Source organism: Micromys minutus (assembly GCF_963924665.1).
Source record: "Micromys minutus genome assembly, chromosome: 14".
Lineage (NCBI taxonomy): Eukaryota > Metazoa > Chordata > Mammalia > Rodentia > Muridae > Micromys > Micromys minutus.
The window spans coordinates 51,596,268-51,623,824 of NC_137983.1; the positions used below are offsets into that span (position 1 = coordinate 51,596,268).

Sequence of the window (27,557 nt, forward strand, 5' to 3'; positions counted from 1 at the left end):
TTCTGGACCTTAGAGAGGGAAAGGCAGGCTACTATGGCCACGTGGCAGCTAATTAACTAAACCAGTGGTCACAAATCAATATCTCACCACAGAGAGAAGTAAGAGTGAGATCTGGAGTCTTCCAAAAGGTAGAGCTTGCATAGAGGCAGAACTCAAAAGCTTGTTTTTTTCTTCACATCAGGAAAGAAGAGCTCAGGTTTGGGCAGTCCCTTCTCTAAGAAGAAAGTCACAGAAGTCTGTAACTCATTTCCTGAAGGAACAATCCTCACTGAAATAAATGCCTGGCTACCTTCTCTTTGCAGGGTACTAGTGACTGATAACTATGTCTGTGGTAAGGGGGAAACGGAGCCGTGAGCAATGGCCGGTGCAGAGACGCCCTTCCGGATGAGGATGCTGGGTTCTGGTACGGTTTGTTGCCGGTCTTTACCCAGGAAGAGGCAGTGGACAGCCGAGGTGTTGTGGGGCCAGTCAGCTAGCTAGCTCTGCTCCTGCCTGTGGTCCTGGACTATGCTGGAGAGGCTGTGCCCAAGAGAAGGCCAATAGCTTTGCGGAGCTTCCTGAATTCTCTATGAGGCTGGCTGCAGAAGCGGGCTTTCTATTTCTGTATGTGGCTTTATCACGTTTGTTTTATTTCTGAAAACCCCAAAGCACGGTACTTTTTAGTCTACTACGTCCTCCGTGTCAGGGTGTGTAGGGGGGAGGCTTCTCCCCTGGGAGGAAGTAGGCTGGCGTGCAGGGTGAAGGAGCATGGGAATGCCCATGGCTGGAGTGGCACTGGGAAGGAGACTCTGCGTCCTCGGGCAGAGAGAGGTCAGCAGAGGCCAAGGCCGGCGGGGCACTGGAGGGCTGCAATTAAACAGAGAGGCGTCCTCGATCAGCCACACTACGGCAGCACCACCTTGACTCAACACCCTACCAGACCAGGAGCCACGGGCTCATCAGGCCTCTCAGAAAGCCTCAAGCCTTAGAACAGCCAAGAGAGGTCACATGTTAGCCTAGACGGCACCTGATTGGCCCAGACCCAGCTTCTAAAGCTGCCGGGGGACACAGGAAGTCTCCAAACTTCAGACTTGGTTGGCCCATCAGCTTTCACTAGCACTGACTAGAAGATCCAGGGTCAACCTACGGCCAGGACCTTGACGCTCACTAAGACAGCAAGACCATAAATCAACATTCCCAACACAGTGTGGTAGTCATTGTGGCAGTAGCCAAGGTCAGCCATAGTCTAGAATTCAAGGAAGGTGTTTTCAGATGTAATTAACGTTTAATCGGTGACTTTGAGTAAGCTAGTACTGTTGGGGAGCCTGGTCCAGTCTTGCAAACCTTAAGAAAAAAAGGCAGAGACCCTCAAGGAGAAACTCTTGCCTAAGCGTGACCATGGGTAATAGTCGCAACAGTACTTCCCTGGTCCCGAGGACAGTGGACCATTGGGCTGGAGAGATGGCTCAGTGGTTAGAGCACTGACTGCTCTTCCAGATGTCCTGAGTTCAATTCCCAGCAACCACATGGTGGCTCACAACCATCTGTAATGGGATCTGACGCCCTCTTCTGGCAGGCAGGTGTACATACAGGCAGGATGAAGTATACATGATAAATCTTTAAAACCAATAAAAACAAATCTCTCTCTACATTTGCTGGGTCTGCTATCTCTGACACCCCAATAGAAACCCCAAGATCAAAGATGAGTTAATGTGATGAGGAAAATTTGGGGAACAGCACAGGTCTGAAGTAAATCTTTTCTGGTATTTTCTTTTTCCTCTTCCCTTCTTAAGTACCAGAAGTTTAAAACTTAAAATCAGTATTTAAATAAATAAAGTGAATTTTGAAGCAAGTTTTTTAAAGTGATTCCTGTGCACTCTGTGATGTTTCCCCTGTCTGCATCTAGGTCTCATGAGCAACCAGAGAGCCATGTCTTCCTGATGCTGGGGTCAGGATCTGGCAGCACTGTCTGTCCCAAAGCTACTGCTTCTCAAGGAAGGAAGACTGGAACCTAAGAACGGCTCCCTGACTGAAAACGAATGTCACAAAAAGCTCCACTGTTGGCTCTCAAATCTTCCTGTTTATCCCTGATGTCTGTGTGTGTATCCTCATGAGCACAGAGGCAATGCATGCAGAGAGACCTTCCTCTTAGGTCCACTAGAGTGGGCTTCTCATACTGTCTACTCTGCTCTTTTCTGAAAGTAGGAAGATGCACAGCCATGGAGCAAGCTCCCAGGAGCCTCAGAATAAACCACAGGAACCACAGGATAAACCACCAGGAACCACAGGATAAAACCACCAGAAACCACAGGATAAAAACTACCAGAAACCACAGGATAGAAACCACAGGATAGAAACCAAAGGATAAAAACCACCAGAAACCACAGGATAAAAACCACCAGGAACCACAGGATAAACCACCAGAAACCACAGGAGAAACCACCAGGAACTTCAGAATAAATTACCAGGAACCACAGGATAAACCACCAGGAACTTCAGAATAAATTACCAGGAACCACAGGATAAACCACCAGGAACCACAGGATAAACCACCAGAAACCACAGGATAGACCACCAGGAACCACAGGATAAACCACCAGGAACCACAGGATAAACCACCAGGAACCACAGGATAAACCACCAGGAACCACAGGATATACCACCAGGAACCACAGGATAAACCACCAGGAACCACAAGATAAACCACCAGGAACCACAAAGCAAACCATAGGAAACTTGGAGGAAAACACCTCACTAAACAAGGATCCATGAAGGCAGTTCCTGAGCGCATCAAGGTGGACAGGACTATTGCCTCAGAAATACCATTCGCGCGAACCTCTGCTGTCATGTCAGGCAGGCTGCTGGGCCAGGCACGGGCCCCTTCAAAGTTCTGGGTTGTTTACTGTCCTTGTGAAACACCTCCAATAGCCATCTTACCCCCTCCTATTATACGGGGATGTTTGCTGGCTGCTAATGACTTCAACAGGACAGTTAAGTTATCTCGTCCTGTCTGTTGGCCAGTGGAGACAGCATTCGCTCCATTGTTCTGAGGGAACACATGGCTCATGCCTGTTTCCATAGAAATCTGATTACTAAACATATGTACAATTATGCTTTCACACATGCTGCCATGAAAGCTGCTCAGCCCAGAGCGTGAGGTCTCAATCTTCCTCTGGGAGGAAGGGAAGCCTCTGTTCTGAAAACACAAAGTTCCTAGAACAGCAAATGTCCATGGGATTTGGCAGGTCATCTTCTAGGTTCCCAAAAGTGTGTCTACAGTGTCTTATGCGCCACCACAGGCAATATTTGTCCTTTTCCATGAGGAACAGGGAAGAGTATCTCAGGGAATCTCACATCCCATGAGAGCAGGCCGGCAGCCCCTCCATAGATGTCCATTCTTCCTTAGGCCAGGCCTTCAAGACTGAGAAGCAGGAAGGCACCAGGACAGACTCCAAGCAAGAGGAAACGGGACCACACATTCCTGTCCATCACCATCCACTGTGGAGCATCAGGTGTTCTGAAAGAACACAGTGCCGGCACAGGCTGTCCTCTGGAATCGTGTTCTTGGCCACTATGGGATTTGGTGGGTCTCTTTGTCCAAAGGCATCCAGAGCAGATAAGGGAACCCTATCAGGGCTACCAAGGGAGAGGATTTGACAAAAGACCAGGATTGCAGAGCAGGGTTTTAGAAAGAGCTGCTGCCTGCGGTGATAGCATCCTTCCCGGGATGGAGACCAGAGAGATCCTTCCTGAAGCCAACATAGAAGTTCCATCAAAAGGCAGAGGCTGTGGAGCCACAGCTGCTTCTGCTGATGTCCTTGGAGTCATCACCAGAACCACCTCATTTCCTGACACTAGACATAGCTGCTCCCAATGTTCCAGAGAGGAGAGATTCAGTCCCAACCCAGATTTTATCCTAAACGACCTCATGTTCTCTGATTAAGGGTCCCCGTGGTTCCGGTGGATGAAGGTCCAGTTCTCTTTTGGGAAGTCCCACTAGCACAGCCTGGGGATGTCACACTGAGAAACCAGACCCACTCCCCAACATTTCAATGAGCCACTGCAGCATCTCTTCTCCAGAGCCCAAAGGACCCAAGCAGTCCAGGAATTACAGCCCCAGCTTCATCTGTAGGCAATCAGAGGAAACCAAGGTACAGAGAAAAGGGACCTGCCCGTGCATGGTGGAACAGCAATACAGTGACCTCACTCTCTGAATCTAGGGCACCAGTGGGCCTGGAAAACAGAGTGAAGCTATACTTTAGGGGGGTCCTCATGCCTTCTTCCAGTTCTGCATGTTGTCTGCCCTCACTTCACAAATGTGGGCCCCCGATGGTCAGAAGACTCCCAAGTGCTGCTCACATCTGGTCACAATGTTGGGTCACAGTCCTAGGGCTCTGACAGCTCTTTCCATCCAAGATGGTCAGAGCTGGACATTCACGTCCTCCCCAAACTGTCATTTGCTTGGCAAGGCCTCACATTTCATGTTGGCATGGTTCATTAGGCGGAGTCTTCTGGGGGATACCTGGGGACACGTGACTTCAAATCACACGAGTGATTCTGCCACATTCACCAGGCCCACAGGTCAAAGAGCCTCAATTCGACATAAGACAGTGGCAGAGCTTTACTTAGCCCAGCTCTGGGAGTCTCATAACTGCTTCTGTTGGTGTCCTTAGACAAGCCACCTACCAGCCAAACTGCATGAGGAGGCATCATCCCACTGAGAAAGGGCTGCCTAGACCTGGGATCTCAATCTCCCCACAGAGACACTGGGCAATGTTTACACATGATTTGTCTGTCACAACTAGGGGTCTCTACGTGACGTAGCACAGTGCTAAGATGCAAGCCACGAGGATCACAGCCCCACAAGTCCACCATGGCGAGTCCAAGTCAATCAGTACCATTGGACAACTGGGGCCATTTTACCCATGGCCAGAAGAGCTTCATGGGACATGAACAAGCCAAAGCTAAGAGTGGAAACAGGAGAAGCAAAGCCCTGTTTAAACAGGATCTTACTTCAGACCACCTCCCCGGAAGTTCTCAGGGTCCGTAGCACTGGGTGCATGAACCTTTGTAGATAAACTTCAGCAGATGTTAGCAAGCACCTGGCTCCACGTAGGACACCCACTGGCATACAAGTATTCAGAACCCAGGCAGCTGTTGGCACCCGAAGTCCCCCTTACCAGCATGAGGCCAGTTCACAGCTCAAGTAGAAAGCTACGGAAATAACTCTCTCATGGCCATAAACAGCAATGAGCCTCAAAAATGACAATACCCATCCCACAATGATCTCCTTCCCCATCATCTATATCAAACTCCATCCATCTCTACCCCCAGCCCTACCCTGCCTACTCGGAAGCCCACAGAAATACCCACCAACTTCACAGCATGCCTACCTGTAGCGGCAGAGGGTAGGAGGAACAGGTTGGCACACTCATAGACGGGGGGCACAAGCCGGTGTAGGCTAGGATCTGCTGGGCAGGGTTGTAGAGGATCTGAGGTGGTGGAGATGGGCGATAGGCCAGCTGAGACAGAGGGACCTGAAGGAAAGCCAGAGGCATGACCACCCAACCTTGCAGCCACCCAAGGTAGTTTTCAGATCTGCAGCCTGGCCTGGGGAACCCTAACCCAAGCCATGAAGCACAAGCCAACCTTTTCTTCATGACTTCACAAAAAGGTCCACTCTACACACGGTCTATAGATTGGAGCCACCACCTGGAGAGGTAGCTTGGTAGAGCCCAAAGACTAGACGGTGGGAACTGAAGAGCCCAGCCAATGGCGAGCGCCCCAGGACCACAGGATGAGCAAAACAAGAATCACCCAGGGAGCGTTTTACAGCACTATGGACTTGTAAGAAACCCTAAAGGGCTTGCTATGGACCCTGAGAGGACAGAAGGGAGGTTCTACCAGTGATTTAAGTTCAACGGGCTAGGGCACAAGGGTAGATTCAGTAGGACTCGCTCCGAGAGAAGTAGGTAGGGGTGAATTTCAGATTTCTCATTCAGCTTGTTAAAATGGGGGCCCAAGCCCTCCCCAGAACCATCACACCCAGGCATCCATGAATCCCACAGTGACAGAGTGAAGTTTAGTTCTTAAATGGTAACACGTTCTTCCTGCCTAAGAGGACGGGGAAGATTTACACAGCGGGTTGTCAGGTTCTGTTCCCAGAACCAGTGACTGGTAGTCGTAGTTACTACCTGACATGCATATCCCTCGGGAGCTTGGGTCCTCCTTTATTGAGGGAGCCGCTGAGCTCTCGTGAAGGGGAAAGCCCTGAATTCTAGGCTATGACTGACCGGCTGGAAACATAGGAGGACACCACTCACCATGTCCTTGAAGGCCCCTAGGACCGCAGCTGTGATAATGCCCAGACACAGGCCCAACACATTCAGCACCGTGGACACCCAGAGCAGCCGGTACAGGTGGACCACATCCTGGCAGCTCCGCACACCCACAAATTCATAGTAGGCAGGTGAGGGCTCTGTGCTGTAGGAGGGAGAATAAAGTTACCACCCCCATTGCTAGATCATGGCCAAGTGACAGGCTGCACCACAAACCCTGGGGCTCCCAGTGCCAGAGGCCTCTGGATCTTTTGCTGGTCTCCTCTTACACAGGTGAAAACATCTCAAACAAGTTAGAGACCTCTGCTTCTCTGGGCATTCATCTACCTTTGGTGGGGCTGGCCAGGCCTCACAGTGAGGCGTAAAATGGACACAGAGTGTCCCAAATTACTAGCTCTAGGCCCTTAATGCCAACTGGGACCATGGCTGAACTACCTTCCATGCCAGAGTAATAAGCACCTTTCTGTTTTCATCCTCCATGTGCATCACAACAAAAAGTTGTAGGTGGGTCTTAGCGCTGAGAGGGAGCAGAGAATCACACAGCTGGACTGTTGCCACCTGATGGCCAGCTGCCTCAAGGTGTGTGATCCTCCCTGAACCCTTGGGTACCTCCGCACACTGTGCGCACTTGGATGGAAACCCAATCACTCCAAGGATCCACCATTTCGATGCTGAAACTAGATCCAGAGGGAAGAAGCAGGAAACACAAGTGGATACAGGAAGGAAGAAATGGGAGCCTCTCTCACTCGCTTGCAGACAGATGTCCTGTACAGGGTCTTTCATGTGCTCATGCACATGCATTTGTGTGCTTGCATGCTTGGCTTGTTTACTTGTGTACGCACAGACTCCTGACGTAGCCTTACCTCCCACAGGCATAGAGGTCGCAGCAGTAGCATGTGTTGCTCCTCACCTTCAGCTGACACCTCCCGTCCAGAGAGTAGCAGGTGACCTGGGGTAGAATGACAGGTTCACACCTCCTCCTACACCTTCTCCTGCCCAGGAGCAAATCTCCACAGCACCAGTGAGGAGCATCCCCCACTGAACCACACTGCCGGTGCCCACCTGGGCTGGTCTCACGGGTCGGCTGCTGTGTGCACTTGCGCTTCCTGGCATCTCAAGTAGAGAGTGAGGTCATACTACAGCTGCCCCAGCCTGAAGAGCCAGAGGATCCCTTGAACACTGCACATGTGTTAGCCCAGTGTTTCCTGGCAGTGATTAAGTTAGTGAAAATGCTAATTAGAATGCTAATTGGCCACGCAGAACTGGGGAGATGAATCTTAACACTGTGCCAAAGAGGAAAGGGCGCAGCTGTGATTCCAAAGAGAACCCTATGCATTGAACTCTTGAGCCTCGCCCCTAGCTTTCAATGCCTTGATGTCCATAGAGCAGAAGATCTGTGAGAATACAGCCATTTCAACCAGAAACAAAAGGGGGATGTGGAAGGCATGCTTGCCAAAGGGACTCACCTCTGTCTGATAGACGTCATACAAGTACCCAGCCCCACTGGAGTAAAACTGGCATCTGCCCGCACTGAGAGGCCTTGGTTCCTAAAGAAATAAATGTAGCTGGGTCGGACTGGTCATCCCCAACCAGGAATGGCCATTTCAGACTTGCCTTCCATAGACTGTGCAGAACTGAGGCCACATGAGTTGTTACCAGCCACCAGGGAAAGGATTATGGACACCCTGCATCTATCTGCCGGGCAGACATCGGCACAAGGACAGGGGCTGTGCTGCTGAGTAGGCCACGGGGTGTTCTACACCTTGCCAGGGGCACCAGGCTTCTCCATCTTTCTAAAAGCAAAACAAATTCCTTCTAGGAAGGGACAAGGGAGGTTTGAGACTGATTCACTCATCCATCCAAAGTCCCGTATATTCATTTATTCATTCAACCATCCGTGCATCCAATCATTCAATCATCCATGCATCCAATCATTCATTCATCCATACATCTATCATCCAATCATCTACACATCTAATCATTCATTCAGTCATCCATGCATCCAATCATTCCTTCATCCATGCATCCAATCATTCAATCATTCATGCATCTAACCAATCATCCATGCATCCAATAATTTATTCATCCATGCATTCAACCACTCATTCATCCATGCATCCAACCATTCATTCATTCATGCATCCAATCATTTATTCATCCATGCATCTAATCATTCATTCATCCATGCATCCAATCAATTATCCATGCATCTAATAATTCACTTATCCATGCATTCAATAATTCTTTCATCCATGCATCCAATCACTCATTCATCCATGCATCCAATCATTCATTCCTCCATGCATCCAATCATTCAATCACCTATGTATCCATCCATTCAACCATTCATATATTCAGCCATTTAATCATCCATGCATCCAATCATTCAATCGCCTATGCATCAATCAATCATCCATATGTTCTTCCATTTCTCATGCCCCACCACTTGATAAGCACATCAATATCTACCTCACAATGTTCCCACCTCTGTGTTTCCAACACCCATGGAACCAACATGGTGTTGAACCATGAGGAAGCCAAGGTTTGCTAGAGCTGTGAGTGAAGGGGACAGACTAATGAGTAAGCAGTTGCTAGGACAGGGGACAGACAGCAGGTCCTAGAACTTGTAGAGTGGCATATAGCCATAGAATCTGTAAATGCTCCTTTGGGTTCTTTACTATGTATCAGTGACATTTCTTAACTGGAGAGCTGGCTCACAAGTTCTGAAGATGCTTCAGAGATGTCAAGCTAACTTGGCCTTCATCACAAAATGGCAAGACACAGATTCTTTCCCAGTGTACTTCTCAGAGAGAGATGAGGGTGTAAAGTGGGAATGGGGTCTTCACACCATCTCCTCACATGGTGGCAGCTTGGTGTGTATCTGCATGATATCAGTGGCCTCAGAGTGTGAACCTCAATGAGTCACCAACACTCTGGCCACCCACCCACAGAACTGACCATAGACACCAGGGGTCTAGGCCTTCAGGTGCACAGATGATGTCGTCTTCAGGGGCCCAGCTGGTACTGCACATGTGGACCCTGTGCTAAACTCTCAACTACACTGAACACTCTTCAGAAGTCCAAGACTGAGCTGTCATCCCACACTAGCAGGTGCGCAGCGATGGGTATAACAGGTGAGCACAAATAGTTGGGCATGCTCAGGTGGATACATGCAGACAGGAGCAGGTGGTCACACAGACAGATCTGACTCCCAGACTTTTCTCATCAATAAAGCCAGAAAGGGTGAGTGAGGTCCTCTCACACCTGCGGCTGCAGATAGGCAACTATGTACCTGAAGACAGAAGTCTCTGGAAGGTGATTTCTCTCAGCCAAGTGCTGACAAGCTGCAAGGGAAAACCACACTGTACCCAGAGACAGAATCACAAGGCAAGTTCAGCACATTCTCTGGGGAGTCTACATGCAGATGACCAGATGCCTAAACACACAACTACAGGTACTGGGAGAGCTACATACCCTTCATACACATGTGTTCATACATGCAAATACACACACAGAGAATTTCCACCAGGTTAGAACAATGCATATAAAGTCACTACTATGTCATAATAGTGTTCCTTGTCTCATGTCACAGTATATGAGCATATCACAACATATCATGGCATAGTATGTCATTCAAATCACATTGTACATACGTCCCGCTGCACAGCACAACATATTGCATCCCATCACGCCATTCTGTATCACAACCTCCAACATCACTGTGAATTATCTTCCCACCACCACATCACAGCAAACACATGTCCTACGGTGCCTTTTAAATTGTGCCACATCATTCATGTCACAGCACACATCACATGACATACTAGATGTACTTGTTTCAGTCTCCTTTATTAGGCCAGAACCCTGACTCCATCATCATTTGCCTGTGTCCCCAGGGAACCCACCTGACCCTGCAGCTGTAAAACAGGTGAATAAGTATGGTTGTTCACCGAGGGGGCAAAGTTCAGATTGGCTAGCGATGAAACTCAGACACAAGCAGTGTCTTCTTCTCTGTTTATAATTGTCTCTAGTAGGGCTCTCTACATTCTCTGAAAGTCCTTTTATAGATAAAGGGGTTTCTTTTTTATGTATTCAGCCCCACATTAAACAACAATCTTTAAAGAGAGACCATGAAACTGAACATACACAAGAGCAGAGGTTGGGATTTCATGGCGCATTGGGTGAGATAAGAGGCTGAGGACAGCACCCCATCCCGAACAGAGCTCTGGAACTAAGGAGTGGGGACAAGGATCCCCTAGTGCTGGGGTGGAGGAGGGTGGTAACAAGGGTTCCCTAGTGTTGGGGTGGAGGAGGGTGGTAACAAGGGTCCCCTAGTGCTGGGGTGGAAGAGGGTGGTTATCAAGGGTTCCCTAGTGCTGGGGTGGAGGAGGGTGGTAACAAGGGTCCCCTAGTGCTGGGGTGGAGGAGGGTGGTTATCAAGGGTCCCCTAGTGTTGGGGTGGAGGAGGGTGGTAACAAGGGTTCCCTAGTGTTGGGGTGGAGGAGGGTGGTAACAAGGGTCCCCTAGTGTTGGGGTGGAGGAGGGTGGTAACAAGGGTTCCCTAGTGCTGGGGTGGAGGAGAGTGGTAACAAGGGTCCCCTAGTGCTGGGGTACAGTTACTGAAATGATGGAAGGTTGCTTGCATCTGCCGTGTGCTTGTGTCTGCTGTGTATGGTGTGTGTTGTTTACCTGCTAGGTGTGGTATGTTTGTACTTACCAGGTGTCTGTGTATGTTTCTATCTGCTGTATATGGTATGTGCGTGTCTGCGGCATGTGGCGTGTGTGTTTGTGCCTGCCGTGTAGGGTGGGTGTTTGTATCTACTGTGTGTGGTTGTTTTTGTGTCTTCTGTGTGTGGTATGTTTTTGTGCTTGCCGTACATATGTGGCCTGTGGAAGGCAGAGGGTTTGGGTTGCTGGGCCCAGACTCAGCAAGTTGACTGCGATGGCAGCTCACCTGGAGCCTGTGTGAAGATGTCAGAGCCCAGCTGTGTGACTGAGATGTTTTTACATGGACACAGAGCCCTAGAGACAGACCGTGTGCCAGTCAAAGGCAGTACTCACAATGTGCCGAGCTGCAAACACGCCGTCAACTATGGCACAGCAGAATGCCGCCACCACCCCAAAGCTGAGAAACACGATGGCTGCCACCAGCTAGGAGAAGAAGACAGAGGAGTGTGGACTCGTAACCCTAAAGAACCCAGTCCTGAGCACAGAGCCCAAGTGGAGCCGATAGCCAGACCATTCCTGATTTACCTCCGTCCAAGTGACCCAGGCCCGAGGGGTAAAGCCACATACTCACCTGTGTGCTATGAGACAAAGCGCCAGCCTCTGCACAGAGGTACACTGGATGTCCTCACCTCTGCAAACCTGCACCGTTCCCATTTTCATACATATGTGAACACTTGCCCTAGGCTTCTAACATAACTAGATTAATTCTGCAGCATCCCTGCCTGAAAGGGCCCAGTGTCACATCTGACCACAGCCTACCCAGTACGTGCCCATGATGTCTAAACTGCCTGCTAGTGAGATTGGAAATGTTACGTTCATTAATAAATGGGTGTTCCTGTGGATAAATTCCTCTAGCATGTGTTATAACCCAGTAACTCCAGAGCATATTTAGCTTCTTTACACTTTAGCCACTGGCTATAGAATGTCTTCTTCCTCATATCCATATGACATGAAATTTGTACTTTAAATCTTCTCCTGAATTTACATTTCTAATTATTATTTATATTTACATTTCTCTGACTACTAATAAGGCTGAAAACCTTCTTTAGTTGTTGACCATGTTTATTTTCAGTTTTTCTTGCGACACAGTTCCAGATTGACCGAGCAGGCAGGCACAGTGATTCAGTGGATTCCTGGATCGGGGGGCGGGGGGCTAGTGAAGTAGAGCCCAGAGCTCAGGAGGAAGGGACAAAAAGCATGAGCGCAAAGCAGCCTCTGCTATGCACCAAGATCCTAGCTCAGAAAAACAAACCCGCATTTCCTGCCTGATTATCCACCAAAGCATTCACATCCCCTAAAACCCACGCGTGAGCTCTTTTTTTATCTGTAATTTCTCCCCAAACCCCAAGTGTGTGGGTTTGGTGCTCAGTCTTGAGAGATGCATAAAGTCACCAGGATTGCCAGCCACAGGGAGTAAAGGAGAGGGGCGACCATCAAGAAGTAGCAAAAAAAGGGGGGGGGGGGAGGCAGAAGGTGGTGGATCTCTGTGAATTCAGGGCCACATAGTAAGTTTAAGTCTAGATTGAGTTGAACAGTAAGGCCCTGTCTCAGAAAGAAATGATATAGAGAAAGAGAGACAGAGAGAGAAATAAAGGAGGGAAGGAGGAGAAAGGAAGAAAGAGGGACAGGGAAAGATGGAGGGAGGGTGAGAGGGAGGGCAAGGAAGAGAGGGAAGAAGGAAGGATGGGAGTGAGGGAGGAAAGGTGAAAGGAAGAAAGGAGGGAAAAGAGAGAGAGAAAGAGAGAAAGAAAAAAGAAAGGAAGGAAGGAGGAAAGGGAAAGAGAGCAGCAAGAAAAAGGGAAAAGAGAAAAAAGAAAGGAAGAAAAAAAGAAAGAAAAGGAAAAGAAGGAAGGAAAAAGAGAAAGAAAGAAGAAAAGAAAGGAAGGAAAGAAAAAAGAAGAAAGAAAGAAAGGAAAGGGAAAGAGAGCAGCAAGAAAAAGAAAGGGAAAAAAGAAGAATGGAAGAAAGAAAGAAAAGAAAAGAAAAAGGAAGAAGGAAGGAAAAAGAGAAAGAAGAAAAGAAAGGAAGGAAGGAAGGAAGAAAAAAGAAAAAGGAAAGGAAAGGGAGGAAGGAAATAGCAAGGATAGTAAGCAATTCTCTTTTTAGCCCCAGTGTACAATGTGAAGAGCTTTTGTCATTTGTCACTGAGCTCGGACAAGGAAGCAGGCACAGGTAAGAATATTAGAAACAGTGACCATGGGACTTTGTTTACCAGTTTTGCTGAATTACTGCCTTGTGTGATCTCCTGGCTTACTACTTTGCTTGGTTGCTATCATGTGTGATCTCCTTGTTTACTCCTTCGCTGGATTACTTTCTCTTTTATCTAAGAACGGACCATGGTTTTTGGGTGGACCTAGAATGATATAAAAGCAGACTGGGAAAGAATAAAGCCGCCTCAGCCTCAGCACTGGCTGGAGTCATGGTACAATTCTGTCTAATCATTTCTCTGCTTTTTCAGTCCTCGTTCCCTTCCTTGAGACCCTGTTAACTGAGCTTGGTCAGAAGAATCAGAGCTCTCAGGCCCCTCGGCTGGTCCATGCGCTGACAACGTGGTTGCTCTCTGATGACAGTGTCACTGTTCTCTGGTGTCCTCTGCCTCTCCCCCCACCCCATCTCAGTTTTTTGTTTGCCATGAACCCCAACGTCAGAACTGTGTTGTAAGGAAGGCAAAATCAGAAGATTCCTGTCAGCTTGCCCCAAGCCCTGCTATGTGTGTGTGGCCCGTTTCCTGAATCTGTCACCCAGACTTCCAGACAACCATGGCAGCAGCATCTGCAGTGCTGGTCACTCTGTCCTCTGCCCCCAGAGGAGCAGGTTAACTAATTAGCAGTTGTCAGAGGCTGAGAGCCTTGCAAACAGATCTCAGCACCACGCGTGCTCAGTGCAAAGACCAACATCAGAACATGGTGCAAACCTGGACGTCTGCCAAGGTGAAACCAGACTCCTCATCAGGTGCTGTCAACATGTGCCACACGCATGCTCAGTGCATGACCCCCAACACAGTCACACACCGATGAAGACTCTTCCCCTTGCCCCACACTGCCACCCACTAGTCACAGCCCATCCCAGCTGGAGACACCAAAAAACACCTCACAGGGACAACTTGGAGCCTTTCCTAATGAGAAAATCTCATCCCAGAGCTTCTGGGGTTACCATGCTATTCTTGGACAATGCTGGCCACCCTCCTCCAGGTTCTGTTGGCCAACTAGGGTGGAACTACTCTGACAAGAACTCTACCCTCCTCATTCTCCAGGCTGCCACTCAACCCGGAACCTGAGGGCCATGTCATTACAGCAGGAGGAAGTAGCGATGGCCAAAGAGGCTAAGTTCAAGACAAAGGTAAATGGGCACCACACACAGAGGCTGAGAGCAGGTGGGTTACCCCAACACTTTTATAAACAAGGATCATCAGAGGAGTGAACAGGTTCTGGTTGAGTCCCTAACCTCAATGTCCCCCTGCACAGGCACTTGTCACCCTGCAGCCTTGGGGCTATGCTGGGAGCTGTCCCGGGTGCTGAAAATACACAAATGTGGCCTGTCCTCTGGATCAAGGTCTGGAGAGCCTCATCCTCCCAAGAGCCACAGCTGGGCCCATGTGTCCCATATTCAGGAAGCTACAATTTCTGCTCTGGTCATCATGGTGTCTGCAAGGCCCCCAACATGCTGAGACAAAGTAGACCACAGAGCTGATGAATGACCGAGCCGGGTCTGAGTGCACTAGAGAAAAAGTCAGCCAGAGTCCTCTCCCATCCCCTGACCCCATGAACATGTATAAAATAAACCCCTCAGCATGCCAGTCTGAGAGAGAGACAGACAGAGAGGCAGACAGAGATATGGGGATAGAGAGACAGAGAGAAAGATAAAGATTGGAAGACACAGAGACAGAAAGAAACAAAGATTGGGAAGGAGATAAATTAAGAGACAAATGGCCCCTGTAAGAAAGAGGAGAAGGCCACAGCTCCAGTGTGACAGTAAAGGAAGAAATTGGGGCCTCTCCAACTTCCTGGGATTCAGGAGTTTGGGCCTGATTCAACACACAGGCCACACCTGCCTCAAATGGGGTTCTACTGAAAGGGTGAGACCTAGTTGCTGTGTATACTCCTTGTGACAAATTGCCACAGGATTTTGATAGTGCTGTTCCTCCCAAACACAGAAGTGTCCGCTTTCAGTCAGCAGGATGCTGAGAACTCCTGAGGGATGGGAAATGAGAAGGAAAGAGGTAAGGCTTAGACAGTGGCAGGTAGCAGGAACCCTCTCCGGGGAATGTGACTTGTCCTCCTGGTAGAAGGACCCTCGCTCTCCCTGAGTCCTTTGGCTTCCACAGGATATTGTCACAATAATAGGCAGAGATAATGGTGAACTCACTCCTAATTAGATTCCACCCTCAGAGCGAACAGCTTGGAGCAAGCGCAAATTGAATAAGTGTCTGGGATTTGCTTCAACCTCCCATGGGAAGGAAAGAATAGGAGACAAAAGGTTAGCTCTGAACCGGTGGATGGGGGATGGGTGCACATTGGGGGTGTTAGGACATTCTGTCCATTTTTGCATATGCTTACGTTTTCCTCCAGTAAAAGTAAAAATAAAGAGAAATCAGAAGAAAAGTGCTCCACATAGCTGAAGCACAGTTATCCTCTCATGACTGAGGTTACTTAGCTTGATACCACCTCCTGGAATAACTCGATTGCCCCCAGAAAGGCACAACATGGTGCTTTCATTTCTGAATGCTCACTGTAGACAGCTCTGTGGTACTTACTCCTTTAGGTACCAGCCACTGCCAAAGCCAGCCCTGAAGTCCAAAGTGGCTCAGTTCCCCAGTGCTACAGCATTTGCCATGGGCTCACATGTAAAGTGCCCAATACTGCAGCTTTTCTTTCCTTAGTAGGTTTCCCATAGGCCCGTGACCTATTCAGTCTCAGACTCTTGGCCAGTTTGGAAGTATCAAGAATAGTTTCCATCTCATGCAGTGTGCCTTAAATCCAATTTTAAAACAGTGGTCATTCCACACCATTTATGCCAGCTTGCACCACTTTCTCCCACAGGCAGGTCACTATTGTGAGTCACAGTATTTGTAGTTTGGTGATATCAACATTTATTAATTTTCTCCTCCTGTATCATGGAGAGTACCTTCTAGTACCATGAAAGCTAATCAATAGGGATCATTCAGGTGCATTATCCAATAGTAAATTAATATTATACTGAAATTTGTGCTTGTCAATACAACTTTAACACAAATGGAGAGTTTTCTAAAAGGAGAGAAGAAAGATTATGCAAGATCCACATGAGGCTTGACAGGGACAAGGACACAGGGGCTCCTTGTCTACTGCTGGACATGCTTCCCTCATCAGTAAATCATCTCTGAGTCTTTATCCTTCAACTGACAAGCCCAGAGTAGTTACAGCCAGGGTTTCTGTACTCCACCAGGAAAGGTAAAGCTGATGTCTGTAAGGTAACAATCTCAAGAGATCTGCCGAAATTCTACCAGAAACAGCAAATGAGTTCTATGGTTCATGGGTTTGGAATGAACTTGGCACAGCCGGTGGTCATGATTCCTCCAAAACAACGCCCACACAGTAGCCTCAGCATGAATAAAATAACTAGGAATAAGGCTAACAACAAAATCAGAAAACGTACACTCAAAACTAAAACCATTTGTGAAAGACTCTTTAAAAGAAAAACAAACACATGCCAGATGAGTGGGGACTGAGTGTATTTCTGAAGCTGAGCCCTCAGCACCTCAACCTCACTTAGCACAGTCCCTACCAGAGAGCCTGGTGTGGAAGTTCACCCATGGCAATCACAAGGGATCTCACTCAAGCCAAATGCAGAACAAAGCTAGATCCTGATTGTGGGACTTACGACAAAGCTGCAGAAACCAAGAGGCTGCTGTGGCTCATGGGTAGACCCACAGATCAGTGGGGCAAAACTCGGGGCCCAGGAACCAGTCACACGTTTATGGTCAGATGACTGGTTTGGTGGACAAAGAACAGATTCCAACCTCTCATGTACCGCATTCAACCTCTCTGCCCAGACTGATTCTGGACACCTTGCACAAGAGCCAAGAAAGGTAGCTAGCCCCAGCCCTCATCAAAGAAATTTGTCTTTGCAACAGATGAACAATGGCTCAGAGAACAAGAGATCATGAGACCGCCAGCCCCAGTTGTTCAGGTACAGCATGACTCCTGTACCTAAGGCTTGGAGGACAGCATGAAAGAAGAAGAAAAAAAGATTAAGAGCAGTGGACCAGAAAATCTACCATGAGATTGTATCTCCAGAAATGATATGGAGGTTTCACCCATGATAAAACAATATGGCTTTAAGTACACTTAGATAGAGGAGGAAATTTTCATTGGGCCTTATAGCCAAAGAACTACAAGTAACTAAGTGTCTTAGGGTTTTTATTGCTGTGATGAAACACTATGACCAAAAAGCGAGTTAAGGAGGAAAGGGTCTAATAGGTTACACTTCCACATCATGGTCCATTTTCATTGTAGGAAGTCATGACAGGAACTCAAATAGGACAGGAACCTGGAGGCAGGAACTAGTGCAGAGTCTATAGAGGAATGCTGCTTACTGGCTTTCTTAGCCTGCTTTCTTATAGGACCCAGAACCACCAGCCCAGGGTGATACTACCTACAAATGGCTGGGACCTCTCATATCAATTACTAATTAAGAAAATGCCTCAGGTTGCCTACAACCTGATCTTATGGAGGCATTTACTTAATTGAGGTTCCTAAGCACAGATGACTCTAGATAATGTCAAGTTGACATAGAACCGTCCAGCACAATAGGGAATGCAGGAAGAGACCATTAGTCTTCCCTAGGGATGAGCCACCTTAATGATTATCCATTACCAAATGGTCATGAATGAAACCATATGCATGGAAGTAACAGTAAATGGGCTTAGCAGGAGATGTATAGATGTATAGACATATAGATATAGATATATATAGAGAGAGACAGATATATAAATTAAAGAAGAGGCATAATTCTAAGAGGAAGCAAGGAGGTAGGTGTAGATGGGAGAGCATAGAGGGAGGAAAGGTAAGAGATAAAACTATATAAACTCATTTTAGTTTTTTTAAAAATAAAGACTTTATAATTACTTTTAAAAATGGACTCTGACAAAGGGTGTTCAGAAGAGAAAAACACGAAGAGGTTGCCTAAAGCCCAGCTTCTTGTCATTCATGCAAAAGTGGATCAAAAGCCTAAATAAAATGGAAACATTAAAACTCCACAGCACAGGCAGTAAAATATGTGCTGTGCAAGCGACCCAAGTTCAGATCTCCAGAGCGCTCGCGCTCTCCCTCCCTCCCCTACACCCCCCAGCCTTGTGGATCAGATGTGAGCTCTCATCTGCCTGGGTCTGCTGCTCTGTTCCCACCATGATGATCATGACCTCACTCTCTAAAACTGTAAGCAAGCCCCCAATTAAAAAGCCCCCAATGTTAAAAGTTGCCTTGGTTACTATGTCCCTTCTCAGCAATAGAACAGTAACAATGTTTCTAACATCTGACCCCGGATCCCCTGCTATTTTTATCTCTACCTCTCTCTGATCACCTGTGTGGTATGCTCATTTTGACCACTCTATGAATGGCACCAATAATGCCCTGAGTCTTTGGTTTTATAGAATATAAGTCCAGAGAGTTCAGGTGAATGTGGAGAGGAAACCCTATCTGTGACTGTAGCATGCTACATTGGGGGACTCATTTTGCAAGAAAGATGTGTCTTCTTACCATTTGTCTTCTATTCTCCACCAGGTGAATGCCAATGATTCCCAGGAAGGACCCAAAGCCCAGCTGAGGTGAAAGGAAGAACAAGAGAGAGAGAGAGAGAGATGTTTGGTTAGCATCATACTGACCCATCACAGTTAATAATGGCCCTTAGGTTGGCAAGATAGCTCAGTATGTAGAGGCACTTGCTGGCAAGCATCATGACCTCAGTTCAATCCCGAGGACCCCACATGTGTAGAAGTCAGAGGATAAGTAAATATAGTTTTAAATATTTAATAGTACACCCTTAAAATGTTTTGTCCATTTGAGTGTGGAAGCACTTGGGAAGTTGAGGCAGGAGGGTGGCCAACTTGGGCTACCAAGTGAGACCCTGTATTTTAAAAATTAATTAATTAAATTAAATACTGTCAGAAGAAGAGTTGGTCAACCCTCCAACCAGCATGGAGTTACTGCCCTAGAGAGGCAGAAGCTAATGCTTCTATATCAGTCTAACTTTTGATCACAGAAATCAGGTATTAAGCCTCAGTACACCTTTGTAGGGACCTGGAGCCCTCACACTGACCTTCTGACATGCCCTCTAAAGCCAGCCCAAGAAAGGTGGAGAGATGTTTAGCAGGTAAAACAGCTATGATGTTTCAACAGAAGGGATGCCAAGACCTTGCCTGTACCAGAATCCCGACTGGAGCAGGACAGCAGGCAACTTGGGCATGTAAAAAAGCCAAGATGGCGGCTTGGGGTCCAGGAGGTCTCCCAGGCAGAGGTTCGACCAGTTGTTAGGGTCATATGCTTGCTTATGTCCTTGTCTCAAAGTCTGAGCGTTGGACCTGAGTTCCAGAGATGCTCTGAACACACTATTCTGAGCCTGTGTTAGTCTGAGGGTCGAGCACTGGTCCAGGAGGCCCTGCCCATATTGACTCCAAAGAATAGTATCTCTCCAAGTATCTAGCTTTGAAGGCCATACTCCTTGCCCACAGTTCACAAGTGTCAGACTCATCCATCATAAAGATGTTAAAATATATAAAAGTTATACTAGGTTTGATTTGGGGGGGGGGGGGAATGTGAAAACTTTTTTTCCAAAAATGATTTTTTTTCATGCCTGGGCCACTCTCTTCCTGAGGTGGCCGGCATCCCTTAGCTCTGTTGGTTGTAGTGACTCATGCCCAGGCTACTCTGCTGAGATGACCAGCACCCATCAGTTCTATTGGATGCAGTGACTTACCTGACTTTCACTATTACCTCCATGAAGAAACAGTCTGAGAAGAAGCTAGTTCTGGCTTATATAGTGTTAGTTCATCCCCCAGGGCAATATGTTCTTGCTCATTTCCCTCAGAGATAGTCTATGTTAGAATATAATCTTGTGGTAATTAGCTTTGATTACCAACCCGTTACAACCTAAAATCACTTTGGGAAAGAGTCTCAATGAAGGGTGGTCTATGTTGGGTGTGTCCATGGGAGACTGGCTCAAGCTAATTGATGTGAGAAGCCCCTGCCCACTGTGGGCAGCACCATTCCCTAGGAAGGAGGCCCTATACTGTATAAGAGCGGAGGAATCAAGCTGAACACAAATGGTAAGCAATCATTATGGATGCTTTTATCTCTCTCTGCTCTTGACCATGGATGGGATGTGACCAACTGCTTCAAGCTGCTGTTCCTGTGCCGTTCCAGCAACAGTGGACCATAACCTGAATGTGAGCTAAAAATAAACCCTTTCACCCCTGTGTTGTATTTTATCAGGGTGTTCTATCACAGCAACAAAATGAAACTAGAGCTCCCTGAGGTGAGAATCTCACGTGTATCTGGAGAACAGGCGGTGACTAGCACTCCAGGCTGAGCTTCATACTTCTTAGAGACTCAGAGATGACCTTTACACTGTCTAGACTGTGAATTTCAGAATCCCCCCCTTGCCCTTCCAACATAGGAGAAGAGCCTTGTACAAGGTCAGCGTCTCTGGTATGTGCTTCATGCAATGTTATAGTAAAACCGTTCCTGCATAGATGCTTTTTACACGGGGTTATCTGTGAATTATATCCCGGCAGATAACATAACACATGATGTATACAAGAGAAATAGATAAACAAATATAAATTGTAATGTGCTTTGATGCCCAGGGCTGAGGGTCCTGCGTTGCTGAAGTTATTAGCACCATCCCTAGAGTTATTTACCCCTTTGTGGGAGGAAGTCAGCACATAACTATACTCCTTGTTTTCAATGACGGCACCCTGAGCAACAGCTTTGACCCATGACCTCCCTATGGGCCTCTCAAAGTGACTAGCCCATCTGCCAGGAATTATGTTGAGGCTGCTGTATGTGTTAATGTTCAGGGGCATCTGGGCTGGTCCTTCGGAGATCTGGGGAGAATGTGCAACCAACCATCTCTTCAGACTTCCAGAAGCTCTGGTCCACCTCAGCTTTACCATGTAACCTTATGTGGCCCTGAACCCTCCCTACTGTCACCAAAGTCGTACCCTTCTCCTGCCTGACAAACCTCCAGGGGGCCCTATGACAATGCTGGCCTATGAACATGGTGCAAGCCTGTCTTAGGGGCTTCTACCCAGCAGCCCTCAGTCTCCTTACCTTGCTGGACACTCTCAGACCAAGCATCAGGCTGGGGTCATTTTTTCTAGGACTATGTCCCCCTCCCCTCAGCAGGGGTTTCCAGCAGCATAGACTAGCAGGTGATACATCTGTCCACATATTTCGCTGAACATCCTGCCCAGTCCCCCATAGGCCTTTGACTCACAATAATCCCTGGGTAGTAGCCACCCACAGTCACATTCTCTGTCCTGGTGGTAGCAGCAAGGCCGATGGTCAGGATGAGGGTAGACACCAGCAGCAGGGAGCCCACAAACCACAGAGAGATCTTCTTTCTCCTTGCAAAGCCCTCTATGAGGAAAAGAAGGGTATTGGTGAGCTGGGGGCTGATTACCCACCCATTATGCTCCAGGTCCAGTCATTTGGAATCCAGGCCTGCCCTCTACCAGCACAAGGAAAACCTGGTCCTAGCTGGACTAGGCAGGTGAGCAGCCTGCCTACTCCTTCCTCCTTGACAGTCCTGAGCATAGCCAGGGGTCACTGCCTGGGCTGGAGAATGGCTCATGTCCAAGGAGAGAAGGGTTTTGCAGGGTAAAGGGGAGGCACATAGGTGCCGCAAGTGTCAGAGGCAGCTGTGCCCCAGATGCTGGGCCTCTTTTGTCAGCTGCTGGGGCTTCAGGGTGTAGACCTAACCACCTGGCCAGAAGGCTGCATCTGCAGCCTGAGGCTGTGAGACTAAGTCCTGTACGTGCTACAGCTCAGCAAAGATTGTTGGACTCAGGAACACTTCAGGGAGCTGAGACATGGCCTCTGTCCTACCTCCTGCCGGAGATACAAATGCAATAGCCAGGCCTTACAGCAGCTTTGGAATATGAGACTCTGAAATGATGTCGCAGGTAGAGAACAGGAGAGGGAATAACCACTGAGCATTCTTCTCCAGCCTTCATCAGACAAACCGAAGCACTATAAGGCGCTCCTCTGGACAGCCTGCTCTATGCAGCCCAACTCCAGCTGTGCAGCCCTCACAGGAAAGGGCTCCACCCTCCACTCTACCCCCTTGAGTCTGACTCTTTCCTGATGGTCTGGGGAGGATAGAACAGGTTTTTCCATTGACTGACACATGCCTCCCTGTCTCAGTCAGGGTTTCTATTCCTGTACAAATCATCATGACCAAGAAGCAAGTTGGGGAGGAAAGGGTTTATTCAGCTTATACTTCCACATTGCTGTTCATCACCAAAGGAAGTCAGGACTGGAATTCAAGCAGTTCAGGAAGCAGGAGCTGATGCAGAGGCCATGGAGGGATGTTACCTACTGGCTTGCTTCCCCTGGTTTGCTCAGCCTGCTTTCTTATAGAACCCAGGTCTACCAGCCCAGGGATGGCTCCACCCACAATGGGCTGGGCAGTTTCCCCTTGATCACTTGTTGAGAAAATGCCTTACAGCTGGATCTCATGGAGGCATTTTCTCAACTGAGGCTCCTTTCTCTGTGATAACTCCAGCTTGTGTCAAGTTGACACAAAACCAGTCAGTACACTCCCCTAGTCCCTACACACCCACACCTGAAACAGGCTAAGGCCAAAGCCAAGTGAGAAGACATATTCAATTCTGATCCAGCCAAGCATCTGATCATGTCGCTGCAAACACAAGTTGAGTGGAAGAAGTCTGGTGGCCTCGTCCTCCTCCAGAGTCCCACAACTCAACGGTTTGTGAGTGTGTACATATATGTAAATATGTGTACTCATATATGACCACACAGCACAGTGCCTGCACCACCAGGAAGCAGCCTGCCTACCCAAGTATACCTCCTTTCAAATGGCCACTGGAGCAGGGCATGGTAGAGCATGCTTTTAACATCAGCACTCAAGTGGGTCTCTGAGGGACAAGGCTAGCCTGGGCAGGACAACCAGGGCTACCCAGAAAAACCCTGTCTCAAAAATAAATAAATAAAATGGCCAGCGACCTGAGAGCGTGGACCTTCACGCTCTGAAGACTTCACACATCCTTGACCCCACCAGGGAAGCTTAACACAAGCCAAGGTTGTGACGCCCACGGAAAGGATAGTTAGAAACGCAAGACATACATTTTAAAAGCACCACAGATGATTTCTCACATTTCACATGATGAAGCTGACCTGAAAAGACCATTTTTATTTGACCCAGCAAGGGCACATCTCCAAGAGCAAGACCCATTACCAGAGCCCCTGCTCATCCCTGTTCAACTTTCTCACCCTTCTCCAGAGCACGACTGACAGGTTTCTCCTGAGACTCTTCTTCTAAACCACCCTCCAACCCCACAAGAGGCCAGATCTACCCATTCCTCCACACAGGAGCTGACAGGAGCTGACAAGGGCTGCCCTCTCTACCTCTGTCCTCACTGCTTCCAAGGCCCCCCCGGGGGGGGGGTTTAGTAAAAGCTTGTTGACTAGGCTTTGCAAGTCCTGGCCTCAAATATGGGTTCAGGCTCCCCTCCTCTCTCCGACTCTCCACTCTTTTGCCTGAGATGAAGGCTCATGTCCAGAGTCCACAGGACCCTTGTACCTGCCTCAGCTCACCCCATGGGCTTACATCAATGTCAGCTGCAGAAGCACCACTCACCCCTCTCCCTTCCCCCCTCATTCTCATTCATGCCCCAAGTTCCCCATCCCCCACTTGAGTTTTCATTGTGTGCAGATGCCTTCAGATCCCTTACCCCCACTGGGAGCTTACGGACTTGGGATAAGAGGCCACCAGACAAAAGATGAACCATGGTACAAATAGACTTTATATAGTCCCCCATTTCATAGGGCCAGGGGACAAGGAGAATCCAGGGTGGTACGGGAACACCACCCAGAAAAGGAGGCCCTGAGGTGTTTGGGGAGTGGATCCAGCTGGCCCTGAAGTTGGTGGGTGGTAAGTGGAGAACCTTAGGAGAGGCTGGAGAGGCTACTGCAGTGGGGTGTGCAGAGAGAGATACCCCAGTTCCACTTTTTCCTGTGTCCACAACCTCTGCGTAAAATTAAGGGAAGTGAGGCGGGCTGAATGAAATCTGCCCTGGATGGTCCAGGCCTGTGAGATATGACATGGTCCAGCACGAGCCAAAGGTAACACCCTTGACAGGACATGGAAGGCCTTGAAGCAGGCCCCTGCTTCTCCATGGTGCCCTCAGCCCTACCAAAAGTACACACACAGCCTCAGGAGCAAGCCAAGGAGGCTAAGACCACCTGTGGTAGGATGGACCTAGGTACCACCTGGTCGTACCTCACAGTGGGTGTCTGCAGAGGTACTGAGAGAGTGCGTCCTGGATTAGCAGGTAGTTGCCAGCCCTGGAGTGAACCAGGTTGGCACTTTCTTCCCCTAAAGGGTTCTGCTTTCTCCATTCTAAGTGCACCACACATCAGTTGCATCCCAGACAACTAATAATGACCCAGCATGGCTGAGATCTGGGTAGAGCTTTCTGCTGAAACAGCTTTCACCTTGGGTGGCACTAGCACACAGCACCCTGGACCATGTCCTCTGGGTTGGTTCATTAGCATGACATCCTAGGCTGGTGGCACTTAGCACTGTTAAAGAGCTATGGTTTCTGACCTGCAAAAACAGTTGGCCAGAGGTCAAGCCCTTGAAATTATATGGCTGCCCATTTATATCCCTTCCTTAGTCTAACTTTCCCCCAGGGTACTCCGTAATAAAACCCCAGAGACAAGGGTGAGGTCAGCCAGAATTTCTGTTCACAGTTCCCTGGTTAAGCTAGGGTCTAGAAGGTTGCATGGTTGCTGGACAGGGCAGGTAAGCACCCCTTTCTGACTACTTGGATCAGAGTTAACAGACTCCCACCAGAAATACAGGGAAAAGGAGAGTCCTACCCAAAGCACCTTTTATAAATACATCTGAATATTCAGTATGGCACAAAAAAAAAAAAAAAAAAAAAAAAAAAAAACAAGACAAGAAGGCAGGGGTGTCTGAAATCCCCAGATACAAGCATTTGCACACCAAGTTTTTGGAGATAAAAGGCATTTCACATGTGACAGATACCCAATTACTCCACCGTCTCTTCTGTCCCTTATCCCATCAACAAGATGCTACCGTCCTGTGCATAGACAGCTCCTGGCTGCTAATTACACTGCTACCAGGTTAGCTACTTCGGGAGATGACCAAGCTCAGGCCCACGAGGAAGCCCACGCAAGGCCATGTCTCTCACTCAGGATGCCAGTGTCCGGCTCACACTGGGAGGGGCTGGCAACCTAGTGTGGTGTAAGTAATAAGACTTCACCTGGGTAGAGAGAGCAAAGACAGCAACCTGAGAGACTGAGTCTATTATACGGTCCCCAGAGACTGACTGTAAAGGCCGTCCTCATTTAAAACCCACAAGGCTGTTCTGAGGGTGCCCTTGAACGAACGGATAGGGACTCTCTCAACTGTTTACTGCTGCTGTCTACTCATCCCCAGGTATGCCCTCCCCACACCTCAGCATAACCTGGCCACTTTCTGCCCACCCTACTTCCAACTCCTCATTTTCAAATGGTGTCCTTTCCAGGTCTCTGCCTGTCTTGGCTGGAACTGCTGACCTAGGTCCTCATAGTTCCACTTGGTCAGCCATTGATGGACAACAGATGGTCCTCTGTGCTGGACCGTGGCAAGAGAGACCCTGCCTGGAGGTCAAGACCCAGCAGGTTCTTCATGACCTTGATATCTTCAAAACCCAAAATCCCAGAGTGAGGTCGATCCTCTAGGTCAAGGGTGGTAGTCTGGGTCTATAGTCTTGGGTACTAAGGATGCTGAGGCAGAATGGTCATTTGAGCCTGGGGTGGGGGAGGGAGACCAGCCTGGGACACTCCCTGAGGGCATATCCTGTAGTAAGTAGAGGCAAAGCTAGGTGCTGCTCAGTCGCCAGGTTCTGATTTTATATATTTAACACCACCCCAAGCCGTAAGCAAAGAAGCATCGATATAAAATGGTTAAAATGATTGCTGCCGGGAGCCACGCAGACCTTCAGTTGCTTTTAAGACTCTTGTCTCGATAAAACAGACAGACAGGCAGACACACCTCCCACAAACTATTTCAAAGTCTGGAGTTCCTTAGCAAAAGAAAATTTAGAAGCAAGGGGTAAACCAAGTCACTCTAACGTAACAGCAGTGGTTACTGGTAACGTGACAGCTGCCTTCAACACTGGCTGGTTGGCCGCAGGGCTGCTTGCCTTGCAGAGAAGGTAGAGCAGGCTCAGGAAGAAGCCAGACTCCTCGTTATTCTTTATCAGCACTAACCAATCAGACTTCCCAAAAGTGTCTTCGTGAAGGATGAAAGCTATCACCTGGGTTCCCAAAGATCCCCGCCTCCTGCACTCTGGTCTAATCCCTTAATTCCACAGCAAAATCTCCACCACCCTTGGCCCTCCAGGAACAATACCCGGCATCCCTCCAGGGTCAGGATACCTCCCAGAAGAGCACCCATGCCTAAGTGGCTGGAGCCAGAGCCTGCACCAGGTTTCCTGTCCCCCCCCCCCCCCACACACACACACACAGATCTGGCTTTCGGCTGTGTCAGGCTCTACATGGGAAACGGAACAATTAGAGATGGGGGGCTGGGGTGTGAAGCCGGTGCTGGAGCCTGCTGGCTCCAACAACCCCAAAGTCCCTGAGCACCTTTCCACCCCACCCACACCCCCAGGCAGGAAACACTCCCTGGTTCTTTCAAACAAACATTTCCCAGAAAAGTTTAGAAACTGAAATAAATGCAGTGGAACTGGAAAAGTGTGGGTCTGGGACTTACCGTTTAAAAGGATTTGGGTCTGTTAACAAAAAGATAACCTCAGGACAGAAACGGAAAGGGACAGTAGGTAGACTGGTGGGGAGAAGGATGAGACAGGTGGCCGGTGCCACATGAAACCAGACCCAAGTCCCAACCCCAAACCCCAAAGGAGTCCTGTGCTGAGTCTTGAGCTGTGTGGGTAGTTTCCCCTCTTAGATCTGCTAGAGACTTGTAACTCAGCTCCTGGGCCCCCAAACTGCCTGCCAGCCAGCAGCAAGAATCCCAGTGATGCCCTTAGCTAACCTGTGGTATCCAGCAGAGCCAGAGGGCCTGGCACAGGTGGTGGGAGCGGCTGCATCCCTGCAGTGCCCTCCACCGGGAGGGCAGTGCTCCGAGGCTCCTCCTGTCCGGTGATTAGGTTTCAGGAGGCCCAGGAGCAGTTGTAAGAAGTGCAGCTCTATGTCCGCTCTCCTCTACTCCACCGGCCCTTCTTTCTACCTCTCCTTTGGTCTTTTCCCTTCTCTGTCCACC

The 27,557-nt window shown here is 48.6% G+C and overlaps 1 protein-coding gene across 1 annotated transcript; it reads right to left on the minus strand.

Annotated features, from left to right (window-relative positions):
- Positions 1-681: 681 nt before the first annotated feature.
- On the minus strand, positions 682-27,541 carry TMEM255B (transmembrane protein 255B; the record flags this gene model as incomplete). Its single annotated transcript, XM_080928503.1, has 9 exons — positions 27,330-27,541; positions 21,516-21,658; positions 18,779-18,841; positions 11,379-11,468; positions 7,784-7,864; positions 7,181-7,266; positions 6,303-6,462; positions 5,373-5,516; positions 682-846 (listed from the first exon to the last, which is right to left on the minus strand). Exons 1-9 carry the CDS (start codon positions 27,382-27,384, stop codon positions 682-684), a joined length of 987 nt encoding a protein of 328 aa, XP_080784629.1. The 5' UTR covers positions 27,385-27,541.
- Positions 27,542-27,557: the final 16 nt, after the last annotated feature.